Here is a 24,830-nt window from a genome sequence, read left to right as displayed (position 1 = left end):
ACAGCCCTTACTGCCTGTTTTCCCCCACGTTTTCTCCCTTTTCTCAGAGCCCACAAGAATCAGACTCAGGCAATAGCTGGCACTAGAGATTGGATGTAATTGCATCTCGAGATAGGTATACACAGAGCTCAGTCGAGGGCCCCAGGTAGAAGAGTGGCAGGCACAGCTGGGTCACACAGCATCCCCACCCTATTTCCTATTTCTGTTTTTTTCGTCTTCTTCATTGACTCCAGAGCATTGTCTCCACAGTAAAGAACATCATAGTAATTTGGTTTATAGTGCAGCTGTATTTAAGAATAGGAGAACTACGGTAATAAGGCATGGGGGAAAGGCACAAAGGAAAAGACAAGGTCCAAATAACTAGAGTTCCTAAGACTTCCTCAGCTTCTCCACAGCAGCATCTACATCACCCCCTGTAGCAATGAGGGCCTGGAGATTGGCTTCAAGATTCAGAAAGCCCATAGCCCGTAGTTGCTCCAGTTGCACCCGGAAGTGAGCCTCCAGTTGTAGCTGTTGAGGATTGGTAGTAGCTAAGGCTTGCAACACCTGGAGGAAGGGAGTGGAATGGAAGCCTAGCTCTGCAGAACCCTGTGCTTGGGAAACCTGAGGAGCTGGGGCTGTGTGGGGATCCTCAGATATGACAGCACCTTCTCTAGATTCTGTACTTCCTGACACTCCACTCAACCCTGTTAGGCAGGGCATGAACCAAAGTAGGAGACGAGGTGCTTCGGTAGCCAGGATCTGCAGACCCTGCTCAATCTGCAGCAAGGCTTGCATGACGCGGGGATTTGCCATGGCTGCCTGAAGGTGCAACAGTAGTGGTAGCTGTTGGTGTATCTCATTCTGTGTTAAAGGGACTTGATTTGTGCCAGCTGGCCTCAGAGTTCTTGGATAACCTGTTGTAGGCAGCCAAGGAGATTCTGGGACTCCAGCAGTGACTGCCACAAGGGAAGATAGTGTAGGAACAAATGGCGACCTGTTGGCAGAATCCCTTATCTGAGAGTTAAGATTGGGCAGGCTGGTGCTCGGGCCAGTAGATCCCTTCCCTGCATCATGTAGGCTTCTACCTTGTCCAGTACTGTTCTCCGATGACTGTCTCAAGAAAGCTGGGCAGGAGGACTTTCCCTTGATAGCTACTGACTCTTTGGGGAGAGGCTGACCTGACCCAGGTTTTGGGGATGAGGGTAAAGTTGGAGGAACTCTGTTTCCTGATAGTGGTGCTTCCTGGCTTGGGCTCGGAGTGGACACAGTACCCTGCAGAAAGGGTCCCAGGGACTGGGAGGTCTCATGTAACTGCTGGAGATAATCAAAGAGTCCTATGTAACCCAGAAAGCTTGGAAGCCTACTTCTACTCTCGGATGCATCCTGGTCCCCAGGTTGTCTTCTTTGTCTGCCACCTGAGACCCCATATGTGGAAGTCCATGGGTTGGGAAGAGGGTCACAATTCTCTGTCCTTGATGGTTGGCTGCTGGTGGTGGTGGTACTAGCAGTAGTAGTAGCAAAAGGATTGCCACCAAACTGTTCCTGTACTGCATTAAGCATGGGATCCATAATATCTGTGTACATAGTACAGAGCACATTGTAGCCACCAGGGATGCTCTCCAGGTTACTGAGTGCACGGTCCTGGCTACGCATCATCTCCTGCATCATGGAAGGATTACGTAGGAACTCCATCGTCTGCCGCATGATCTCAGGGTTGTTAAGAATATGACCAATCTCGGGGTTCTGCTGGATCAGCTGCTGCATATGAGGATTGTCAAGAACCAGCTGGCGCACTAGGCCTGTGTTAGACAGCAGACCCTGGATGAAGGGGTCATCAACAAGCTGAGCCACAAGTTCAGACACTGAGATGTGCTGCCACATTAGTGAGCCTGGCTGGTCAGAGAAGTTCCCTGAGGTCAGACCCAACCCACTGAGGCCTGTGAGGACACCTAAGTTGAAAGAAGGAGACCCATCCACAGGGTAAACAGAACTTGACTGATGGAGTACTCCAGGATTTGGGCCTGGAGTAGAGACTGGTGAAGCTGGGCACTCAGTGCCTGTGGTCCGGCGCTGCATCTTGATGACCAAGTGAACTGTGAGGCCATCTCGTACTCCACACTGTGCCAGTGAGTCGGGGTCCTTGAGGATTTTTCCCGCAAAGATCAGGACCAGCTGATTTGGATGTGCCTTAAAGCGGTGTGATATCTCTTCCTTCAGCTGCCGGATGGTGCACGTGTCTACAACTGAGAAATCCTCCTTGTCCTTGGGTGTCTTCACTGTCACCCTGATGAGGTGGGAATCCTGGGCTGGCGCTGGAATGCCCTGTGGTAGAGCCTCTCCACTTTTAGCCATGGTAGGCAGCAGGAGGCCCAGGTCTGTGGGGACACAGCTGAGGGAATGGGGGGGAAGACAGAGATCATCTTTTCAAACAATAGTGAAAGTGAAAAATGAGTATAAAGAGGGCCTAGGGTCTTGAGGCAGGGGAAGGTGTAGTGTCCGTATGAAAAGGACCATGAGGTCACTTGGAGAGGGGTGCTTTGGGGAAATTATGGAATTAAGATGTGTCAGTTAGGGAAAAACACTCAGGGCCCAGAGAAATGGTCTTCAGATGATGAATAAAGGGATAGAGGGCAGTAAAGGGACCTGGTCTGGGGGATACACACCAATCTGCTGTGGCCCCGTCCTTCCTCTTAGGCAGGGCTCCAAACCGCCCTCATCTTGCTGCACAGCCACCCCGGAGGCCTTCTGGGCTGGAACCCATCCTATCAGATCACCTCTATGACCTCAGCACTGACATCATAGCCTCATACCATGGATACTGGAGACCCAACCTCCCCACTTAACTTCTGTTACCTTTATCTCAATTACTCATTAATAATGAGGACCCTGGGCTGACAATTCCTTTTTAGGTCAACAGTGCTCTTCCATACAACACTATACATGGTAGATGGAGACTCAGAGTGGAGTTGGGGCCTCTACAAAAAGTTCCTTAGGGACATGTAGTGTCTCTATTAAGAACCGAATTCAGTTGCCCATACTTGAAGATTTTTCTGGAATCTTCAGTTCCTTTTTCTCTACATTCAATATCAACCAGAATATATATATTTACATATTTTAAAATGTTTATTTGTTAATAGAAATAGTATAGAGTGTGAGAGAGGGGTCAAAAATGACTGAAAGTTTTGTAATTCTATAATTTTTTTGTACAGAGGAATGGTCATATAAAGACAGTACATGAGGAAAATTATATGCAATTCAGATGTATATAATAATAAATATTTGAAATACTACTTTTTTTTTTTTTTTGGTTTTTCGAGACAGGGTTTCTCTGTGTAGCTTTGCGCCTTTCCTGGGACTCACTTGGTAGCCCAGGCTGGCCTCGAACTCACAGAGATCTGTCTGGCTCTGCCTCCCAAGTGCTGGGATTAAAGGCGTGCGCCACCACCGCCCGGCTGAAATACTACTTTTATCTATCAAATATATAGAAATGTGGCAAAGCAGTTAAATATTGAAAGTCTAGACTGCATCAGTGTTTAGATTAGTTGAAATATGGGCTGACTTGAAATAAGACTATTCAATATATAAAAAACATAGATGAAGTTCTGATTGTACACGAATTCATAAATAAAAAGGGATAGACATAAAAAATACCAACTCATACAACAGTTAGAAATCTGGAATATTATAATACAGAGCAGGAGGGACAGACAAAACAAGGCAGAAGATGGATGATTAAATAACACTGCAAAAGTGAGAGTAACCAACTGTTTCAAGTTAGACTGGTAGGTCCAAAGCACTAAGGATTGACTACAGAGTTATCTTTTATTTATCCTTCGACAATTTCAAAGACAATAACAATGTATACATTGATCATATCTACCCATAATTCCCCCACCTGCTCCCCTTGGATGACTCTCAACACATCCCCTTCCACCCTTTTGTTCTCTCTTTTTGTTGTTTTTGTTTCCTGGAACCCAGTAAGTCCAGTTAGGGCAGCCTGCTGGTACTGTAGCTGATCCTCTTGGCTTGAGCTCGCACAGCTCTTGTGTAGGTAGCTCTTGTGTAGGTAACTGTAGCTGCAGTGAGCTATGAATGCAATGTCCATGGCATGTCCAGAGACAGCGTTTCCCAGCACTCCTCCCCATCCTCTGGCTGTCATATTCTGTTCACCACTCTTCCATGGTGTTCCCCGAGCCTTGGAAGTGTTGATACAGTCTGTTTGTGGCTGAGAACTCAGGTTGACTGCTGAATTTCATAAGAAGAAGGCAGAAGACTGTGGGAGCCCACAGAGGTTTCCTAGTGAGATCTGAGCTTGCTTTACACACCAGGGCTGCATTAGGGGATGGGTTGACGGCATGTGTGGTTACAGGTGTTTGGAATGTTCTGCACTTGGTTGTGCTGGGGGGAGGTCTTTTGTTCCACCCTTTGGCATTTCTTTAAAAGCCCTTTAGCAGAGACAGAAGGGGCTGGTGGGTATTGACCCAGACCCTCCTGAGGCTATCCTGTGTTTCTATCTGTCTGTCTCCTGTCTCTCTCCTCTATATTTCTATCTAAATATTTCTCACTTCTCCCTGCTCAAGAGTACCCTGGCTGGGGGAAAGTGGGGGCAGAAGACCAGCTGTGGAACAGTGGTTGGGGAACAGGAGTCCTGTTTTGAGGGTGTTTAAGAACAAATGAGTCAGAAAGCAAGTCATCAAATGAGAGTAGAACAAATGAGAGAAGGAGTTGTGGTGCTGAAAGGCTTTTCAGTGCTCCTGTGCTTGGTTTCCTGAAGACGAGCCTCGATAGTTTTATTGTGAAGAAAACATTCCAGTGAGGAGGAGGAGGAGGAAACAGGTGCAAGAGTGGAAAAGGGAATCCCAGGCCTGAGTCATGAGCAAGTGCCCAAACGGATGGCTTGACTTGAGGATTTGGACTGCTTACTCTTCATACCAGAATGGAGAGCTGAGTCTGCAAGATGAGGTGTTGATTGTCATTTGGCAGCAAATGTTCATGAATGCCTCTTTGGATCTCGTCTGTCTTTTGGTGAAAATAGGTAAAACACCCTTTAACACTAGAAAAAGATGATATATTGAAATTTTCCAAAAATCAGGAAAAGTATGACATATTCATCACAAAGGACAAGAAATGACCAGGTCTGTTGATCTGGTGAGATCAGTAGCATCCATAGCCCCTGAGAAATTTGTTAAAAAAAAAAAAAAAAGAAGTCTGAGCCCCACTCTAGATATGTGGAATCAAAACCCTTGGAATATAGTTAGAAAACTGTGTTTTAAAACACTTGCCCCAAGTTTTTGGGAGCCGGTGACTGTGGTGTGATGCCTTGCGCAGCCTTGGTGTAGTGGGAGGGGCTTGGACCTGCCTAGGTTCAGTGTGCTAGGCTCTGCTGACTCCCCATGGGAGACCTTGATTTAGGGGATGTGGGGTGGCCAAGGAGGGAGGGCTGGAGGGTGGGAGGAGGGAGGAGGGGGGAATCTGTGGGTGGTATGTAGAGTGAGTAGAATATTTCTTAATAAAGAAAAATGAAAAGAAGAAAGAAAACACAAACGAAATATACCAACAACCAAAAAAAAAAAAAAAAAAAGCAGCTCCTCTCCACAGCTTCGGCATCAGCTCTTGCCTCCATGTTCCTGCCCTTTTTGAGTTCCTGTCTTGACTTCCTTTGATGATGACCTGTGATGTGGAAGTAACAAACCCTTTCCTCCACAAAAAAAAAAAAAAAAAAAAAAAAACTTGCCCCTATGTGATTCTGGATTCTAGTGAGAATCATTGCCTGTAATGTGTGGTTAGGATAACTGAGTAGATTAACTGAGGCCTTGATTAATATATATAAATAAGACCAACAAACATGACTGTGTGCTTTCCTTGACTGCACCGATTGAGCAAAGTTAGGTATAACTATGATGAATTCACTAGAGAATTGTTTCATTGACAAATCTAAAAGCTATCTTGAAACTAGAGAATCTGGGTCAATAAGCATCCAGAAGGTGCAAGAATGATACCCACTTCTGAGAACATGCATAGTAAAAGCAGCAGCTACCGTGGTGGGGAAGCAGGACTTCAGTGGACAACTTCCATTACAGAAAACAGCTAAGGGAATCCTTGAAAGAAGGTTGTATGTAGGAGAGTTTTGTCCTGGCCTAAATTATGTGTTCCTAATTGTAAGATGAAGATGTTTGGGAAAATGGTGACAATTTTTAGGACAATGAGTGTAAACAGAGATCAGTTCAGGATTTCAGAATATAATGGAATGAAAAAAAAAAAACAGGAAGATTATATCATACCCAGCATGGATGATATGTAACTATCATTCCAGCACTTGGGGAGGCAGAAGCCAGAGGATCACAAGTTCTAGGCTAGCCTGGGCTACATAGAAAAGCTCATTTCTATCTATCATCTATCTATCTATCTATCTATCTATCTATCTATCTATCTATCTATCAACTATTAACTCTACCTATCATCTATCTATCTATCTTGGGCTGTTTATGTAAAGTGAGACAGATAGGATGTAGCTATAGTTTGTTCCTTGAGTATGTTTTCGATAGGTTGTAGTGATGAAGTAGAGTCTGGAAAGAGGCAAACTAGAAGAACTGGAACTTTGTGGCCTTGCCCTCTTTAACACTTGCTGATGATGATAAACTCTAGGCCAGCTTTGGGATACAAGAGAGTCTGTCTCCAAAACAAAAAACAAAACAATAGAAAGAATCTTTGTTTTGTCTATTTAGTTAATGTCTGAAACCATGCCAACTTATTACATTATAGCAAGAGTGTAATGCTTAATAATTGAACCATAATTGGTTGTGTATCCTGCCAGGCAGGGATACTTTCTTCAAGGTAGGAGGAGAAGGTGGGACTTGATGAAGTGCATCATGCAGGAGCAATGTCCATGGAGGGCTGGTTGGGCGTGATGGGACTCTGCAGTGAAGGTGGCCAGGAGCTGTACCTCTCTGATTGATAATGGAAGACAATTCACAGTCTACATCTTGTTATCATAAAAATAACAATCAGTAAGATACCCCAATTATAAATACCAATATCTCATTTATATGTGAATTCCTCCTACCTGTATCTATCAGGATCTATCATTCCTCTTCTTCAAGTTCAATTCAGTTTTAAGAACCATGCCTAAATATCAATCTTTATAACTAAATATCTGGGCCTATGTGATATTTCTCTTTATTTCACAAGTCTCTTTTACAACATATGGTCTACTCTTGTACCACTAGGTATTTGTGTATATCAACCTGTGTATACACATCCTAGGTTACATATGTTTATTCTCTGACACTTGAAAACTATATAAGCAACTGTGATTATCTATCAAAACAAGCATATAATGTATGTGTTTGTGTATCTGTAGGTAAAACAAAGACATCAAACACATTTTGTTGATTTCCTGGGGAGGGGAATGCACCAAGCTGAAGGCCAGCTTGGTCTACATATCTCACAAAAAAAAAAAAAGCAAGGCAAGCCTCAGATGAAGTAGGTGTAGCCCTTTATTGACAGATTTTCCAGCCATGACCAGTGATCTAGTATCCAGTTGAGCAAGCATTGATTGATTTTTCCTGTTCCAGGACTTCTCCCAGTTGGAAGCATCAGGAAAGGCAGGTGAGGTGGTCAGATGGGTCAACATGCAGGTAGAAAGCAAATGGGGAGACACGATGGCTACATTCCCTGAGATCTCTTGAGCTTGTGAATAGCAGCATTTGTGTCACCATCAGTAGCAATGAGTGCTTGCAGATTGGCAGTGTAATTCACAAATCCCATGGCCTGGAGCTGTTCCATCTGTTTGCTGAAACGAACCTCAGGGGCTGGAAGGGAACAGGAAGGGTCTTCAGATAGGGGCTGTAATCTCTCCTGGGCTGTTCCAGATTTGGGGCAGCATTCAGGCCACTGAGGCTCAGCCATGTCTGGCACATTCGGGGTCCAAGGCACTGTATCAGGGTTGCTACAGCTGGAAGGAAAAAGCCAACCTAGACCCCATAAGTAAGGTTCAATGCATGGCAAAAGAATAGGAGCCTCTGTAGCCAACAGCTGCAGACCATGCTCAATTTGCAATATTGCCTGTGATGCTTTGGGGTTGGCTAGGGCTAAAAGCAAGTCAGAAAGTTGTGATGACTGCAAGGATGGAGGAGATTGTGGGCTCCACTGTTCGTTCTGATGGGGCATATTCATAAGCAGCAGCATCTGAGCTGCCATATGTGGGTAGTTTCTAAGCAATTGGATCATTCCTCCTGTGATCTGAGAGCTGGTCTGCTCATCTGACTGCTGGAGATCTCCCTCTAACCACTGGTCAGAGCTACCTAGAGGGATGGTAGTATCCTTATCATCTTCCTGAAGCTCCTGAGTGACTGCTGTGCAGGGTAAGGCTGAAATCCCAGCTGTCTGCTCAACAGCACAGACATGGCTTTGGCCCTTGGTGGTGACTGTGGCTGGATTTTCCTTGGAAGCATGGTTGGAATTGTTTAGAGTAGCATTTGTTGGGGTGATTGATGATAAACCACAAGAATTAGCATAAGTGACTTGGGCAGTAGGGGGTTGGTCCCATTGTCCCTCAGATGGCAGTGGGGATAGAGGAGTCTGGACTTGTTCTGGTACTTGTCCAGCCAGAAGGGCTGTAAAAGAGTTGCCCCCTAAAAGATGTTGCATGTCATTGAGCATTTGATCATTGAAATCATAGCTCTGGCCCAGGGCATTGTTCCCATTTGGAATTGTCTCAAAGCCCAAGTATGGCTGTGGGTTGGGTGGGTGCTCAAGGTTCTGTGCTGGCTGATAAATCTGCATGATCTCTTGGATAATGGCAAGGTGCCTGGCCAGCTCCAGAGTCTGGCATAGGATTTCAGAATTGTCAAGGAGATGGGAGACTTCTGAGTTCTGCTGTATCACGTCTTGTGCATCTGGATGTTCTGAGATCAGCTGACGCATCAAAGCTACACTGGACAACATTCTCTGAACACAAAGATTCTCCAGCATCTGTATAATATGCTCTGAACTATCCTCTTCTGGGTTTTGAGTACCCACCTTGGGTGCATCAGACTCCGTGAGGAGGGATGATTCCACTTTGGTTTGACCTGTGCCTGCAGATTGGCACACCCTACTGCTGTTTTCTTTGGTGCTTCCGTCTTGATGGCAGGGATTGTTGGTTAACAGGTTCCGGAAAGAATGAGGCAGGAATCTGGAGCCATGCTCGGACTTGATGACCACGTGGATGGTATGGCCATCGGTGATGCCCCTCTGGCTCAGTATGTCATGGTCTTTGAGAAGGCGGCCCATAAAAACCAGGACCAGTTGGTCCATTTGGCATCTGAAGTGAGCAGATAGCTTCTCCTTGAGTTGACTCACGGAGATGTCACCAGCTACTGCAAAGCTGTTCTGGTGGCCTGGCGTCTTCACAGTCACTCGGATAACACTTGGAGAGATATTCCCATCTGCAGGCGTGCCTGCAGGACGTCTGCTCTGGGGCATCCTAGGTGTTCAAGGGATGATACGCAGCATAGACCTTAGTGGGTAGCAGATTGGGAGCAGGCAGAGGTGAGGGCAGGCAAACGGTCCTGCTGGCCTTTGTTGCAGGTGTTATGTTCTGAGATCATAGGTTAGTTTTTCTTGATGCCCCCAAAAAAGAATGAACGGGCTAAATCCGGTATTATTCGATGTTGTGCCCTCACCCCAGTTCTCCAGATGTGGCCCAGCTGAGGCCCGGCGTGGCTACTTACTCATACTTGGCACAGAGTGGACTAAGTGGTGGTGGCCCCTCACAGCTTCCTCATCCCCAAGGGCATGACCTGTTCAAAAAAGAAATATTGTGATGTCAACTTAAGCCTCACAATATGTCATGAGGAAGTGGGGATATATAAATTTGGGAGAGTGGGGTGTGTCTCTCTCTGTAGTAAAACATATTAGGGCAGTTTTTCAAAACTAGAGATAAAATTTCCTAGTAAATAATAATAGTGGTAGTAGTAGTAATTGAACAGATATGGAATATGTGTTTTTTAAAGAGCTATGTGTAGGTCCCTCTTTGGAATGATTAGGCTTATTGTATAAAGTGTTGGATCTGCTGAAACCATTAAAAAAAATAAAATTCGAGCCAGGCAATGATGGCACATACCTTTAATTCCAGCACTTGGGAGGCAGAAGCAGGAGGATCTCAGTGAGTTTGAGGCGAGCCTGGTCTACAAAGCAAGTTCCAGGATAGCCAGGACTACTACACAGAGAAACCCTGTCTCAAAAAAAAAAAACACAAAAAGGAAAAAGGGGGGGGGGAGCTCATTCCAGAGAGTAAGAATGGAGTCTGCATCACAGGAAGGGTGTATTAACTTTGCTGATGATTTGGACAAAGTGAATGTTAGGAAAATGGAGATTGGAAGTTATGAGACATGCCTTTAATCCCAGCAGCTCTGAAAGCAGAGGCAGGTAAATCTCTATAGTGAACCTGGTCTACATAGTGAGTTCCAGTCCAGCCAGGGCTACATAGTATGACTTTGTCTCAAAAACTAAATTAATTAAATAAAATAATATTTTTTAACTTTTTATTGATTCCTTGTGGATTTCCCATCATGCATCCTGATCCTACTCATCTCCCTGTCCCCTCCCTTCTGCCTTCTGCCCTTGCAACCTCCCCACAAAAAAAACCCAAAATTTTAAGTAAAAAAGAAAAAAAAATTTTTAAATCTCAGCATGGAAGCTGTAGTATGGCCCAGTGAGTCACACAGTATACCCTTCAGTCCATATGTCTTTACCTGTAAGTGTTGTATCTGGTTCAAGGCCTCTAGCTTCTGTTATACCCTCGATACTGGACCCTCACTGGGACCCCTCTTGGAGATCCTATTGTTGGCTTGTGTCATGACCTCCCATAGCTTTAGATCTGCAGATCCAGCCCCTTCACACACTCCAGCAGTTCATAGGTGAGGTGAGTGGTGCAGTGGGCTAACTCATAGTCCTGGTTCTGGGCCTGGGTGTTAGGTGGGCTGGCCAGACCACCAGCTTTCCTTCATTGTCACAACCCAGGCAAGCTCTCCAGCACTGCCCCGGCTCACTTGCCCAATGTAGCAGACAGCAGGGAGCAGAGCCAATTCTCCTGCTCTCACACACTCAGGTCGTCCACCTCACCCACACTCATACCACCAGGGCCAGCTCTACTGTTTTGCCTAGTCGAGGTGCAAGGCCCAGATTGCAGCACTTGGTGAGGGGCAGGGCCAGCTTCTCCCTTCTCATGCCCTCTAGGCCAGCTCTCCCGCCTGTTGCAGGTGGCAAGAGGGGAAAGAGGGGATGTATTTCCCTTACCCTTGCCACCACATAGCCTACAAGGGAGAGAGAAGGGGCAGCTCACCTGCTCTCACACCCACAGGCCTGGCTCACCTGTGCCCCACCAACAGAGTCAGCTCTAGTGTGCTGCCCAGGTGAGGCGTCATGCTTGCCTTCCCGTGTGCTGCAGCTGGTAAGGGGCAGGGCCAGCTCTCCCACTCTTGTGACCCCAGGGCCAGCTGTCACTTGCTGCAGGTGGCAAGGAGAAAGGGGAAGGAGAGCTTTTTTTTTCCTCATTCACGTCACCACATGGCAGGTGGGAGTAGGGAGGGTGTCAGTCCTCCTGCTCTCATACCCACAGGCCTGGCTCACCTGCACCCCTGCCAACATGGTCAGCTCTATTATATGGCCTGGGTAAGGTGCAGGGCTTGCTCTCCCACGTGCTACTGCTGGTGAAGGGCAGTGCCAATTTTCCCACTTTCATGACCTCAGAGACAGCTCTCCTAACCCACCACAGGTGGCCAGGGGGAGAGGGGGGAGGTCAACTCTCCTTCTCCACCATATAGCAGATGAATGGTGGGGCCAGATGTCCCACACACATTTGCAGCACCAGAACACCCGCACCTCCCATCAATGGGGTCAGCTCTACTGTGCTGCCCCAGAAAGGTGCAGGGCCCACTCTCCTGCATGCTGCAACCAGTGAGGGGCAGGATCAGCTCTCCCACTCTCATGTCCCCAGGACCAGCTTTTCCCACCTGCAGTAGATGGTGAGGGATGGGAGACGAGGGGCAAGAGGGATATCTCTCCCTCACCCACGCCACCATATGACAGACCATGGGACTAGTTCTCCAACTCTCAGGTTGGCTCACCTGCACCTATGCCAGCAGGGACAGCTCTACTGTGCTGCCCTAGGGAGATACAGGGCCCACTCTCTTGAGTGCTGGAGTTGGTAAGGAGCAGGATCAACTCTGTGCAGCCCTATCCTCGTTTCTTTCAGTAGTAACAGGAGCCATGGACATCAACACAGACCATGGCAGCAACCCAGGCCCATAGGACATCATGACCCTGGGGGGCAGCACAGGCTACTCAGATCCACATGGCCCTGGCAGAGGCTCAACCCTCAGATGCTAACCTGGCTCTAGGTGGTGGCCCAGGCCCCTGATGTCTGTGTGGCACTGTGGGCCATAGACATCAATACAGACCCCAATGGTGGGTGAACCATGGACTGAGACATGGTCCTTGGCAGTAGCATGGATGTCACCATGGCTGGGTTGTCAGTGCATGAAGGAAAATCAGGCCACGTGACTCAGGCGAGCCAAAGACACCCATGGGGCAGCCTGGATCCTCATGGTCTGGCCTATTTGAAGACATCCACGGGCTGCCTGGTGTCTTGTGACACTGGATGGATAAGTGCCATTATGATAAGCAAGTATATGGTGGAGAAATGGAAGAGGAAGAAGGAAGGAGTGTGCTGTGGTAAGAGGCAGTTCTGAAGAATTGGGGATGGTGAGGAATGGGCTGATGCTGGTGGTCTGCTTGCCACCCAGGACCAAGGTGATGTCTGGGCCTGGGATGCTACCTAGGGCTATGTCTGGGTCCATGATCCTACCGCAGCTAGAGTTTGTGCTGATGTCCATGACCTGTGTTACCACAGGGTGTTATTTGAACCTTGCATGTTCAAATCCAAAGGCTGTGCTGAGCCAGCGCGGCCCCTTACTGGTCCTGGGATAGCTGGTCCTGCTCTTCACTGGACATTGCAGCATGAGAACTTGCCTTGACCTCCCCCCATAGGAGAGCTACATGTACTCAGGAGGACTGGCCAGGCCCCACCCCTCACCATGAGCATGGGAGAGCTGGTCCCAAGGCCATGGGCCTAAGAGAGCTGGCTCCACTCCTCTCCTGACAAGGGTGGTCACAGTGGACTAGACTGACCAGCTCAGCTACCACCCAGACCCACATCCTGGGCCTTGGTTTGGCCCTCCCTAACATCTACCCCATGACCTGCTGGAGAGACTGGTCCCACAGAACGATAACTGCAGGATCTCTATGACTCGGGGCAATAGTAGGATATCCAAGAGGAGTTTCAGTGAGTGTCCAGTTATGATGATGTACCAGAGGCCTTGAACCAGACCAATGATTCATTGTAACAAACATTTTAAGGATGGGACTGATTGGACAAAAGGGTGTAATGCATGGCACACTGCAACTCCTAATACCACTAGAATGAATGAAAAAGTGTTGGAAAGACTGAGGAGCAAGGTGGTTTTTTATTTTGTTTTTTAATTAGTTTGGGGGGGTGAGAGTTCTTCTGGGGAGACATGCTATAGAAGTGAAGGGTAGATATGGAGGGACTGGGAGGTGAGCAGGATTGGGGTATATGACGTGAAATTCCCAAAGAATCAATAAAGAATTAAGTTTTAAAAAAATCAAAGAAAGAAGGGAAGGAAGGAAGGAAGGAAGGAAGGAAGGAAGGAAGGAAGGAAGGAAGGAAGGAAGGAAGGAAGGAAGGAAAGAAGAAAGGAAAATGAAACAAAAATGAAAATGTGAAAAGGAAGTCACATTTTCCTCTGAGGTCTAGACTGTGGAATTCTAGACTTAAGTGAGAATGTGCCCATGAAGTAGGTAAAGATTTTTTTCCTCTGGGAATTAGGGGTAGAACTGGTCAAGGAGGCTTTCTGTAAGGAAACCCCCAAAGTAGAGGTGAATAGGCTGCTATTTACAGCACATTTTTTTTTTTTGAGACAAGGTTTCTCTGTGTAGCTTTGTGCCTTTCCTGGATCTTGCTCTGTAGACCAGGCTGGCCTCAAACTCACAAAGATCCGCCTGCCTCTGCCTCCCGAGTGCTGGGATTAAAGGCGTGCGCCACCACCGCCCGGCCAGCACACTTTTTATTCACATAGTTTACATGTCTTGGTCTCTCTATATGCCATTATAACAGGCTTTTTGAGTGAGTGAGTTCAAGATCTTTGCTCAGTCTTAGGTGAAAACACCAAAGAGGGCAGGTACCTCCAGACCAAGTGGTAGCAGTGAAAATGGTTAGCACTGCATTTCCTAAGGGGAACAGGCTCCAGCAAGTGACATGGCAAGATTCTCAGGACCCCAGATTCTTAGAGCTAGTATTTGACTGCTTTTTTAGGAAGCTCAAACTGTTAGTGGACATGTTAAGATATCTGCATGAATACTTAAATGTAGAATTATTACATACACAAATTGAAAGTGCACATGTTCTAGGATTCATGTTTGTGAATATACACACAAAGAAAGTGCATGCATCCTCTATGACTGGGATGGCTTGGGAATCTGTGTTTATATAGCTGCCTAGAGAGAGGTGAGCATTGTCTGGACAGATAAGGAACACACAGAGAGTTTGAACCCACATGTTCTAGGGCACTGAAGAGGGGAAAGAAAGCACAAACACATGCTAGGAGACTTCCTCCAAAATCACACCAACAAGTCTTTATTGAGAATGTCTTCATCCACACTCCAAACCATATCCCATGTTACTTATCCTAATTCAGTTGCTAACCTCCTAGACCAGGGTCAGGCCTAAGTGCCTCTTTCAGTTCTACTCAAAAGTGAGACTGGCTGAGGGCAGTGAAGAACTTATCTTCAGACCAATATTCTCCCTCCCTTTCTCTGCACAACATTTCAGGGGTGTGGAGTTATGAAGGGAACTTCTGCACCCCACTCTCAATACCAGTTTCCATGGATCTTCTATACTGGAATCAGATGCACCCAACTTGACCCTGAGAATGAAAGGTCACTAAATCCTAGAACTCTAGGAACTATCCTGGTAAGTTTTAAAGCATGATGCCCAAACATCAGAGAAGGGGCAACAGTTCTCTAGCTAATTTTTTTTTTGTTATTTTTTAATGCCAAGGATTGAATAATGAGGTTTTTCCCCACCCACTGTGCTAAGCATTGAATGTAGGGCCTGGTGCATGCTAAACACATAATTTAGCACTCCGCTACCGCTACCCTTTCCAAACCCTCTCTAGCAAATATTGCCTTTTGTTTCTTAATCGAATCCTTACAGGCCATTATTAGTACCTTAATGTGTTGATTGAGATATTAATTACATACAGAATTAAACATAATCACTGTATCTCAATCATTTGGGTAGATGGTTATTAAAGAAGTTGTCCTTCTAGAGGTGAGGAAGACAATATACTTTTATGAGTACCCTGATCAGTCAGAGTCTCCTGGCCCGGAGGGTTTGTTGAACTTGATAGGTTTGGATGGAGCTAAAGCCCCAGGAGCCCTTTTAATGGGAGAGCTTGGCAGCTTTTCCTTTAGTGTCAGGAAGGTGAGATCATAATTTATTAAGAATCCATCATTGTAAACATAGAGCTTGTGGTCCCAAGGGCAGTAATTGATGCCATGCAGTGTTTCCAGCATCTTGTCCAACAGGATGCTGAGGTGGTGTTCCTGACTAGTGGTGGTGTCATAAGCATAAAAGATCTCCTCTTGACGAGTGCTTAGTGAGCGCAAAGCATAGAGCACCCCACAGGCCATGAAGGCCCCTGAAAGAGCAGGCTTATACTGGCTGGTATACCAGGTTTGCTCAACTTCTAGGGTGCTGTCATTGAGACGACTTATTACCAGGTTACCCTTGCTCTCCTCTGTGGCATAGAACACCCACAGCCCCTTCTCGTCACCAGCAAAATCGAAGGTAGTCCAAGGCACACTAGCATATGAGAAGCGGTTGTTGTAGGTGGCACCAGGCAACGGACGTCGCAGCACTAGAGTGTTGGAAGAAAGGTCCACCTTGGCCATGTCTCTTGTGCCATAGTAGTTAAAGTACATGAAGTTCTTGTACACGGTATTGCCGCTGCCATCACCGTAGCCCATCTTCCACTGCTCATAGTGCTTCAGCAGCAGCAGGTCATCATAGGACCTGTGCAGCCTGTAGTAGTCAAAGTACCTAGGCCAAGCCCCACCCCCACATCAGAACCATTCAGTGACAGCAGTAACCAGCCTGTAGTAGTCAAAGTACCTAGGCCAAGCCCCCCACCCCCACATCAGAACCATTCAGTGACAGCAGTAACCAGCCTGTAGTAGTCAAAGTACCTAGGCCAAGCCCCCCATGCCCCACATCAGAACCATTCAGTAACAGTAGTAACCAGAGTAGTAAAAAAACTATAAAAATGATCAGCCTCTCATGCCCAAATGGGACATCCATAACACAACCCCTACCATCAAGTCCAGAGAACACAGCAGAAGCAGGGGTGGAAAAATTAAGTGTAACAGCCAAAGGACCAGGAGTACTGCTATGTCTTCTGGACATGACGGGAATGTTTCACCCAGAACTCACAATAATACGATCACCTACATAAGACCTGCACTAGACCAATAAACACCTCAGCATAGATGTGGGAAAGGTTTATGAGGTCTTAGCCCTAGGTGGAGAGTTATAGGCACTTTACAGCTGTGGAGGGAAGGAGAGTCTGTTTTCCTCAGGGTCAAACTCCCTAACAGATTGCCCATGCCCAAGTGGTTAGTCCTATACACATGTACATATGGGAAACACTATTGGACTCAATACACTCTGTGTGTTTGTGTGTGTGTGTGTGTGTGTGTGTGTGTGTGTGTGTGTGTGTGTGTGGTGTAATTACAGAAGAAGAGGACATAAATTTTAAAGGGAGATATGGGGGACACACAGGAAGAATTAGAGGTGAGTCAGGGATTGAGGGATGTACATGATGAAAATACATTGTACTTGTACGTGAAATTCTCACATACACAAAAAAATAAAACTGGGAAGCCTCATGTGCCAATTAAGAGCAGGGACTTTGGTGTCAAATGGTATTTCATCTTTTTCTTACTATATACTATGCCAAAATAAGTAACCATTTTAAAAAGCAATAGCTACAGTGTCTGCTTGCCAAGTAAATGAACATTCTCATTAAATTATACTGAAAACATAATATAAGGCTAATTTTACTCTCAAAGATTAGAGGGCTAGGTCTCAGAAAGTTTAGGTTCTTTCCTCAAAGTCACAGAGCTTATAAGTGAACCCTGACAGGAATAACAAAAGGATATACTTCATCGATTGTGAAAACTGACCTAGATGATGAAAATAATAAATTTAGTGTAGTGGGTAGCCATTCCAGCTCTGATCTGGAAGTTCCAACCCCCATTGAGGCTTCGGTAACTGTCACGCCTACAAGGCTGGGCCAAGGGAGGACCCTGAAGACCCGAGATCTGGATGTGCTAGCTCTCTTGGTTCCTGGACCCTGGACACTGGAGGTAGACTGAGCAGAGTTCTCCAGAGAACACTGCTGGACTGTGCCATGCCTTTCCCAGACTCTGTAAACTATCCATTCACTTGTAAGTTACCCCTCAAAATAAACCTCCCTTTTAACTACGTGGAGTGGCCTTAATAATTTCACCAATAATTTAGTACAGTGTTGATCATAAAGAGCAATCAACAAAGAGTAGCTGATTATTTTTTATGTACACCCCTGTAGCAAGGCTGCACTACATTCCATGTGCCGGAGAGACCCGGAGAGACGCAAGTGCCCTGTAGTAGACTATGGTTCTAGAGTTAGGTTCAAGAAGCTTTCAATAAAATCATTCTTAGGTTATAAACATTCTCATGTCTTAACATTGGGCAGTAAGTTCTAAACTACCAGTTAGCATCTTGAGAGTAACCAAAGTAAAGGCTTGCTGGTGTGTCTTATGGGATATACAATAGGAGCTGGTGAGTATTATCATGATTAATGTTCACCTTTCAGATAAGCTTCAAGTGAGGCTCGTTAATGGCTGGTTCCACTCACATTTATTCCTCTCTCCCATGACTTGCTGCTCAGTTAGGTCCACACCACACTTCCACATTCACTGACTTTAACCAGAGTAAGTTGTACCCACTTTCCTGGCCAGGCTGGCCTATTGAAGGGCTCACACACCTGTTCATTGACTCATCTAGCCATTCATTTACAAACACTTATCAGTGCCTACTGTAGTAAGTCATACTATTTCATGTAATTTCATGAAGTTTTATCATATATCTAATTATCCTCATGTTATATACGGTTAAGAGTGGTTCATCCACCTTCATACGGTGACTGATGGAGGCAGGTTCAGAGATCAGAGGCCAAAGCTTGCAAGGTTCTGCTGAGGAGAGGGAGGAAGGATTGTAGGAGCCAGAGAGGTCAGAGACGTCAGAGGAAAACCCACAGAAAGGGCTAGCCTGGCTCATGGAAACTCACAGAGTCTGAACCAACAACCAAGGAGCCTGCATGGGACTGACCTAAGCCTTTTACATATATGTGATGGTTATGTAACTTGGTCTATTTGTGGGACTCCTGGCAATGGGAGCAGGGCTATCCCTAGTGCTTTGGCTGGCTTTGGGAACCTATTCTTCATGTTGGATTGCCTTGCCCAGCCTGAATACAGGGGGAGGTGTTTGGTCTTATGGCAGCTTGATATGCCATGCTTTACTGATGCCCATGGGAGGCCTGCCTCTTTATTAGCAACAGAGAAGGGTTGGATTGATGAGGGGGTGTGCAGGGGAGGGGGAGGGAGTAGGAGGGGAGGAGGAAGGGGAAGCTGCAGTTGGGATATAAAATGAATAAATTAATTTTTTTTAAAAAGTGGTTCATCCATCTGAAGTCATTTATCATAATTACAACATTAAAAACTGTCCTTGGTATAAGCTTTACTGCAGGTCTTAAGGTTGACCAGGATCATTATCTGAAGTTCTAAGCAGAAAAATTAGGATTCTAAAGCTGAGATATAGAAAAGTTTGTCTTTGAGTTGGGATAATACTTTGGTTCATGATAAAATTAAGAACTGCAGAGCAGTATGGGCCATACATGTCCCATAGGAAGTACCGGGTGGCCATCTGCCAAGTCTAGGCTACACTGGCGGGCCCAGCAGCAAACATAAAACAAAGAAAAGAATCAGTGCTAGGGCTACTAGGAAACCAGTTGGGGCCAGGTTAAAGTGCATATGGAATGGACCCAGGCACAGAAAATTTGCCTCTAGGACTCACCTGCCATCAGCACGCAGAGGAGACACCCAGTAAAGAGAAGAAGTTGGATTGGGTGCTGAGTCTCGGCCCCAGGCACCTGCCTTGTATGATAAACCCCTCCAGTTGAGCTTCAGCACAAGGGGTCTGCTCACTTTCTGTAGGCCTCCATGAGTGCAGGAACCTACAGGGGTGAGTGGGCCAGATATGAGCTAGGTACAATGTATATAACCCAGAGAAAGCAGAGTATGAAGTATAATTAGCACATGCGTGCTAGAGAGCATGCTCATGCAAGTGTATACATAATCATATAAATAGACTGATTTTGCATGAATAGGGATGAGTGCATGTGCCTGGGTATGAGAAGTATGAATGACCGCGTATGTGGATATGTCCATGAGAAGATACCAATCTTTGTATAATCAGGAAACTGAAGACTTATTCTTTATCAAGATCTTTACTGGCCCCTATTAGTCCCTCAATCTATTATAGCAGTCATGCATTTGGCCCAGTCAATGGAGAAACAAAGTCTTGGGAAATTCAGTCTGTGAACTCACCGGGAGCCAGGGGTGGACCAGAGTAGCTGGAAGACTGTTCCTGTTCCTTCTCCCTCTTGCACTCACTTAGTCGGCCCTCAAGGATGTCTACCTCCTCTTGGAGAGTACGGAAGCTTTGGTAGTCAGAGTCAACCAGAAGCTTCAGGGTCAGACTGGCATTAGTGACCTGAGGGAATGAGATCCCAGGAATGTGGATCACAGGGTGTCCTCAAGCTCAACTCATACTGACATTTTTTTACGTTTGGAGTCTTCTCCAGAAAGAGGTTTTGGAAAGTGTCAAATACGATATCTAACCAGGTAAGACAAAAGGCTGTGAGAGTAAGGGAGGGCTCTTTAATCTCTCTACATACCTGGTTCTGGAGTTGCTGGAGGAGCTCTGTGGCCCCACTGACACCTGCCTTGGCCTGAAGCTGGGCTGCCAACTCTTGCGCTCCTTCCAGCTCCAGACGTAGCAGGTTGAAGGCTGGGTTGTCATACTGGGACATAGTTACACCGGGATTCTTGGACTCCAGCATGTGACTCAGTTCTAGAGTCTGGCTGTCTTGATCTTCAGTGATATAAGCATACTCCTTGGCCTGGTCATAAGAGGATAGGTGTATACTTCCTCTAAATGTCAAGGAACCTGACTCTTCTCATCTATTCATATCCACCTTATGTCTATATCTTTATTTAACAATAGCATTATCCCCCATTTCTTACCTAAGGACATTCAGGTACTTGTTTTTCTGAAGGCAAAAAAATTCCACTTACGTCATTCATAGAACCCTTTAGAGCCATCCCTTAAGACTAGTTAGATGAGTAAAAGTATAAACAATACCAGCTTCCAGTCTTGCCATATATCATTAAGCTTCCCTGGGAGCTCAGCAAGTAAGGTTTGCTAGACCATCAGCCACCCTGGACTACAGATATAATAGTTCCGCTCACTTGCCCTTATTATAGGCTCAGTGCCAAGCTTTCCAGATCAACTCTTCCACACGACACTTCTATTTCAGTTCCCTAACACAAATCTCTGCTCCTCCACATTGATCATTCTGCTTTCAATCCTTTGATTAGACTATATATGTGTCTGTCTTTCCCACTCTAGTTTTTTCAATGGATCTACAACCACTACTTTATCTATTAATGTGAGAAGCTCCTGTAAACATCTACAAGCCATGCTTTACTGTTATTGCTATTGAAGACCATAAGAATAGTACCAAATTTCCCTTCTTACCTGAGGACATTCAGGTCCTTGTTTTTCTAAAGGCAAAAAAAAATCCTAAGGATTGATCTCAAAGACAGGGAATCATCACCATAGACTTGTTCCTAAACTGAAGCCAGTAAAGGATGTGCTTACAAACCTACTGCCTCAACTCCAGCACAAAGCTCCAGCACTCACCCTGGACAGCTGTTCTTCATACTTGCCAATGAGATCCTGTAATGTACTCTGTAGCTGCTCCAGCTGCTGCAGGAAGATAGAGTTGTTGGGCAGATGAACCACACACTGGAAAGTACCACTCTCATCCACGGAGTTCAATGCACTTCTCACCAGCTGCAAAAGCAGGGTCATAGGCACACTGAGGGCAGTGAAGCACACTGGATCACCATATGCTGTTTGCAAAAGGCAAGCAGGAAAAGAGGCCAGCCCCGCTCTGGGATGATGGAGAACACTTTGCATGTGGGGATCTTACTGACTGCCTAGAGGTTTCTCTGTTGGGAGTTTGAGCTACTTTTAATTTGCCAGAATTGAAGTTTCAGTCCCCTTCTAGCTTCCATTATTTGACCACTCTCACCCTGTATCATGAACTGAATGGGTATAACTACACTCCACATAGCTGATTGCCAAGATTTCCTTTATCTGTGGGAGAAGGCAATGCTTTCTGGCCTTCAGAAAAGCCTTGAGGCAGGCTTAAGGAACTTCAGTTCTTGACAAAGACCCCACTCTTGGGATTTGGCAGACCTCCACAACCTCAGCCTCTCCTGAAGAAAGCAGAAGGACAGAGTTCCTAATCATTAAGGGAAGCAGCAGGAGGAAACTGTGTCTGGATCCAGATCTATCACTCACAAGAACATAGCATAAGGTGAGTGGTGATCCATGAATTGCAGTTGAAAAATCACAAGGGTCTGAGATTAAAAGAATCTTAAAAAATCACGTAATTAATAACTGACAAGGCTGAGAGCTTCTTCAAAGTTTGACATTTATTCCAGGTCTTGTGCTCTTACATCAAAGGCAACTACACAGCTCTTCACTATGATGGGGTGGGTCAGCATAAGCCAAGAAGGTGAGGGCAGGAGGGAGCTCCCTTGTCTCAGTGAACCAGAGCAAGAGGGCAGCGACTCTATGGCTAAGAGACACATAAGCTGAATTCTTCTTACCCTTGCATAACATGACTGGCTCACACCCATTTCAAATCCACTGATTCTAGAGCTACATCTCCTATTTTTTCTCAACATTGCATATGTAATCTCTCTGTGTCCCAGTACCTTGACGTGGATAGTGATAGAAATTGTGGCATTTTCCCTATTGTTTTACTTTAAAATAGGTAGGTAGGTAGGTAGGTAGATTGATGGATGGATGGATGGATAGATGATAGATAGATAGATAGATAGATAGATAGATAGATAGATAGATAGAGATATAGAGACAGACAGACAGACAGACAGATGGATACGATAGACAGGTAGAGCACTTAAGACAGTGCCCGCCTGCTTAGAATCCCTTAGATGTGTTATTATAATTCATTAATTCTTTCTCCATTTTGTTTTGAAGCTGAATAAGCCAGCACTTGCTTAAAAACTCCTTACCAAATTTTAGACTATGCCCACGGTACCAGCTGGGGTTTACATATGGTCCCTGTACTTCTCTGGGAATCTTTACCTTCCCCATATCTTTTTGAGCTCTGTCTGATACCCATAGCTTACTCTGGCTATGTCTTCAGCCTAAAACTCACTTTCAATAGTATTTAGATTTAGACAGAAACTAAAATGAAGCCACTTAATCTATAATGCCTTGGGCTCACCAGCATCTTTATCACAGGAAGAGTATGCCCTGTGTTTGGTAGAAAACAAGGACTTGTAACAGCAGGATGTACAGCCCAGAGTGTCTCTCTCTCTCTCTCTCTCTCTCTCTCTCTCTCTCTCTCTCTCTCTCTCTCTCTCTCTCTCTCCTCTGTATTTCTTTTCTCTCTCTCTCCCCTCTATATTTCTCTCTCTTTCTCCCCTCTCATCCTATGCCCATACTACCCAAAGGACAATCAGCAAAATGGGGTCCCATCCTTCGTTTCTCCTCCTCCAGTTTTTTCTATCTTCACTCTTGCCAGGGACCTAGAAATTCTTGAACAAAATGAGAATGGCAAAAGAGGCCAGCCCAAAACATAGAACTCTCCCTCTCCTACATGACGCCTTCACCCTTTGCCTGTACCTGAGGCTGTCCTGGAAGCACCAGGGGCAGCAGCAGTAGAAAGGAGGCCAAAAGAGCTGGCTCAGGCTGCATCTTGGTCCAACTGTGGGTAGTGGGGTAAGTCCCTAGGCTCCCCTGAGTTTTTATCTTCATTGCAGATGAATAGTCTCAGTAGGAGGAGACAAGGATTTCAACATCTAAAGAGCTAAGATATGTGGAGGGTCCTGAAGGGCGGGAAAGGGGGTCATAAAAAACTGGCAACTTCAAACATGGGTGGAAGTGGGTTTCCTCTATGAAAACAAGGTTGACTTCATCCACCCCAGAGATGTGTCCCCACCCTGCCAGGCCCTCCTACACAAATAGATTAAAGCAAACCTGAGACATCCAGAGGGGCCTTGGGATGGGCCCCTTTCAAGGGGGATTATGGTCTTTTCCTCAACTTTCAGGGGGAGGAAGGCTCTAGAAGGAAATGCAACCTAACCTGTTCAATCTAAGAACAGAAGCCATTTACTTAACCACTTAATCATGTCCCTGGATGGGGGCCAAAGTGTGCCCCTGGGGGGATTGCTTAAGCAACACTGCACTATTTTGCCCTGTTACAAACCTTCCCTCATCCTTAGCAGTATGCCTCCTCCACTACCCTGTGTACTCCAAACGTGTCCGTTCTACTTCACCTCCAATGCTCTCCTATTCTACCTACTCAAAATGTCCACAGCCTCTGCTGTCTGTGCTCTAAGAAGCCTCCATGCCACCAACAACAGGAGGCTACCAAGCCTCAAGTTGTCTAGCCTCTCAAGCAGATATTCCTATAGAAAAGAAAGAGCTTGGTTCCTAAGGTCTAGATAAGAAATCACAGCTCAGGGCTCTCACTTCTGGGTATCCTAAATCTCTCCCTCTCCCTCTCTTTCTCCTCAGTCATCTTACTTGAGTACTTACTTCTCAAGCAATGTGGAGTCTCCCATTGCCATGTGCCTGGGAGATGCTACATTTCCCAGGACGGTTTCCATGAAGCGCTTGTCATTCCATTTTGATTGAGAGGGTTGGTAGCTATAACTACTAGCAATGTCTACTGTTGCTTCCTTACTTCTCACAGTGCCCTTAAATCTAGATACTGTAGCCACTGAGCACCAAGGCCCTCTGACTACTCACTCATCCTTTGAGAGTCTACCTGTGCTGTACACCTGGTTTTAAAAAGGCACATGAAGTTTCCATTTCCTGTTCTAGAAAGACTTCAAGAACTGACATATGTATAATCCTGAGGAATTACATTACACCACAATATAGGAAAATCTTCTCTGTAAGGTTACATTTTATCCTGGTTTACAGATTCTCACTGTCTGGCTCCCTACTCAAAACCAGAGATCCATTCTCTATCAAGTTCTGGATCCTGACCTTTTCATCCAGGAATCACAGAGGTTGAAAAGACAGCCTCTGGTTATCTTGGGAGTTGGTTCTAAAACCAAATATGCACATGATACGAAGGTATCTGGGCTCAGGGTCCAAATGGGTATCACTAGATCTATGTTTCATGGAAGAACAGATGGAAGGAAGCCTGAGTAGGAGAACAGCCAGGGCAAGAAGCATGCCAGCATGAGTGTAGCCATTTTCCCATATCTTAGCAACTTTGTCTAGCAAATGACACAGGGTGAAAAAAGCAGGAACTCCCTCAAAATCTGATCAGAAATAGGAAGCCTCCTGG

General features: G+C 45.8%; 3 protein-coding genes across 3 annotated transcripts; all 3 read right to left on the bottom strand.

Annotated features, from left to right (window-relative positions):
• Window positions 1–77: 77 nt before the first annotated feature.
• Ubqln3 (ubiquilin 3) lies at window positions 78–2,777 on the bottom strand. Its single transcript, XM_059252341.1, has 2 exons — window positions 2,646–2,777; window positions 78–2,371 (listed from the first exon to the last, which is right to left on the bottom strand). The coding sequence occupies exon 2, from the start codon at window positions 2,332–2,334 to the stop codon at window positions 370–372; it is 1,965 nt and encodes a 654-aa protein (XP_059108324.1). The 5' UTR covers window positions 2,335–2,371; window positions 2,646–2,777; the 3' UTR covers window positions 78–369.
• A 4,683-nt stretch (window positions 2,778–7,460) lies between these two features.
• On the bottom strand, window positions 7,461–9,492 carry Ubqlnl (ubiquilin like). Its single transcript, XM_059269485.1, is given in 1 exon segment — window positions 7,461–9,492. A coding segment is annotated over 1 exon segment (1,830 nt). The 5' UTR covers window positions 9,478–9,492; the 3' UTR covers window positions 7,461–7,647.
• Window positions 9,493–14,676: 5,184 nt separating this feature from the next.
• Window positions 14,677–23,224, bottom strand: LOC131916249 (olfactomedin-4-like). The gene is given in 7 exon segments (XM_059269561.1): window positions 14,677–15,429; window positions 15,431–16,147; window positions 19,220–19,379; window positions 19,753–19,918; window positions 20,103–20,327; window positions 21,131–21,283; window positions 23,153–23,224. Coding segments are annotated over 7 exon segments (1,569 nt in total). The 3' UTR covers window positions 14,677–15,353.
• Window positions 23,225–24,830: the final 1,606 nt, after the last annotated feature.

The sequence above is a fragment of the Peromyscus eremicus genome, chromosome 1 (assembly GCF_949786415.1).
Source record: "Peromyscus eremicus chromosome 1, PerEre_H2_v1, whole genome shotgun sequence".
In the NCBI taxonomy this organism is placed as follows: Eukaryota; Metazoa; Chordata; class Mammalia; order Rodentia; family Cricetidae; genus Peromyscus; species Peromyscus eremicus.
The sequence above is the reverse complement of the archived record's forward strand: the minus strand, read 5'-3'. Positions and strand labels throughout refer to the sequence as shown.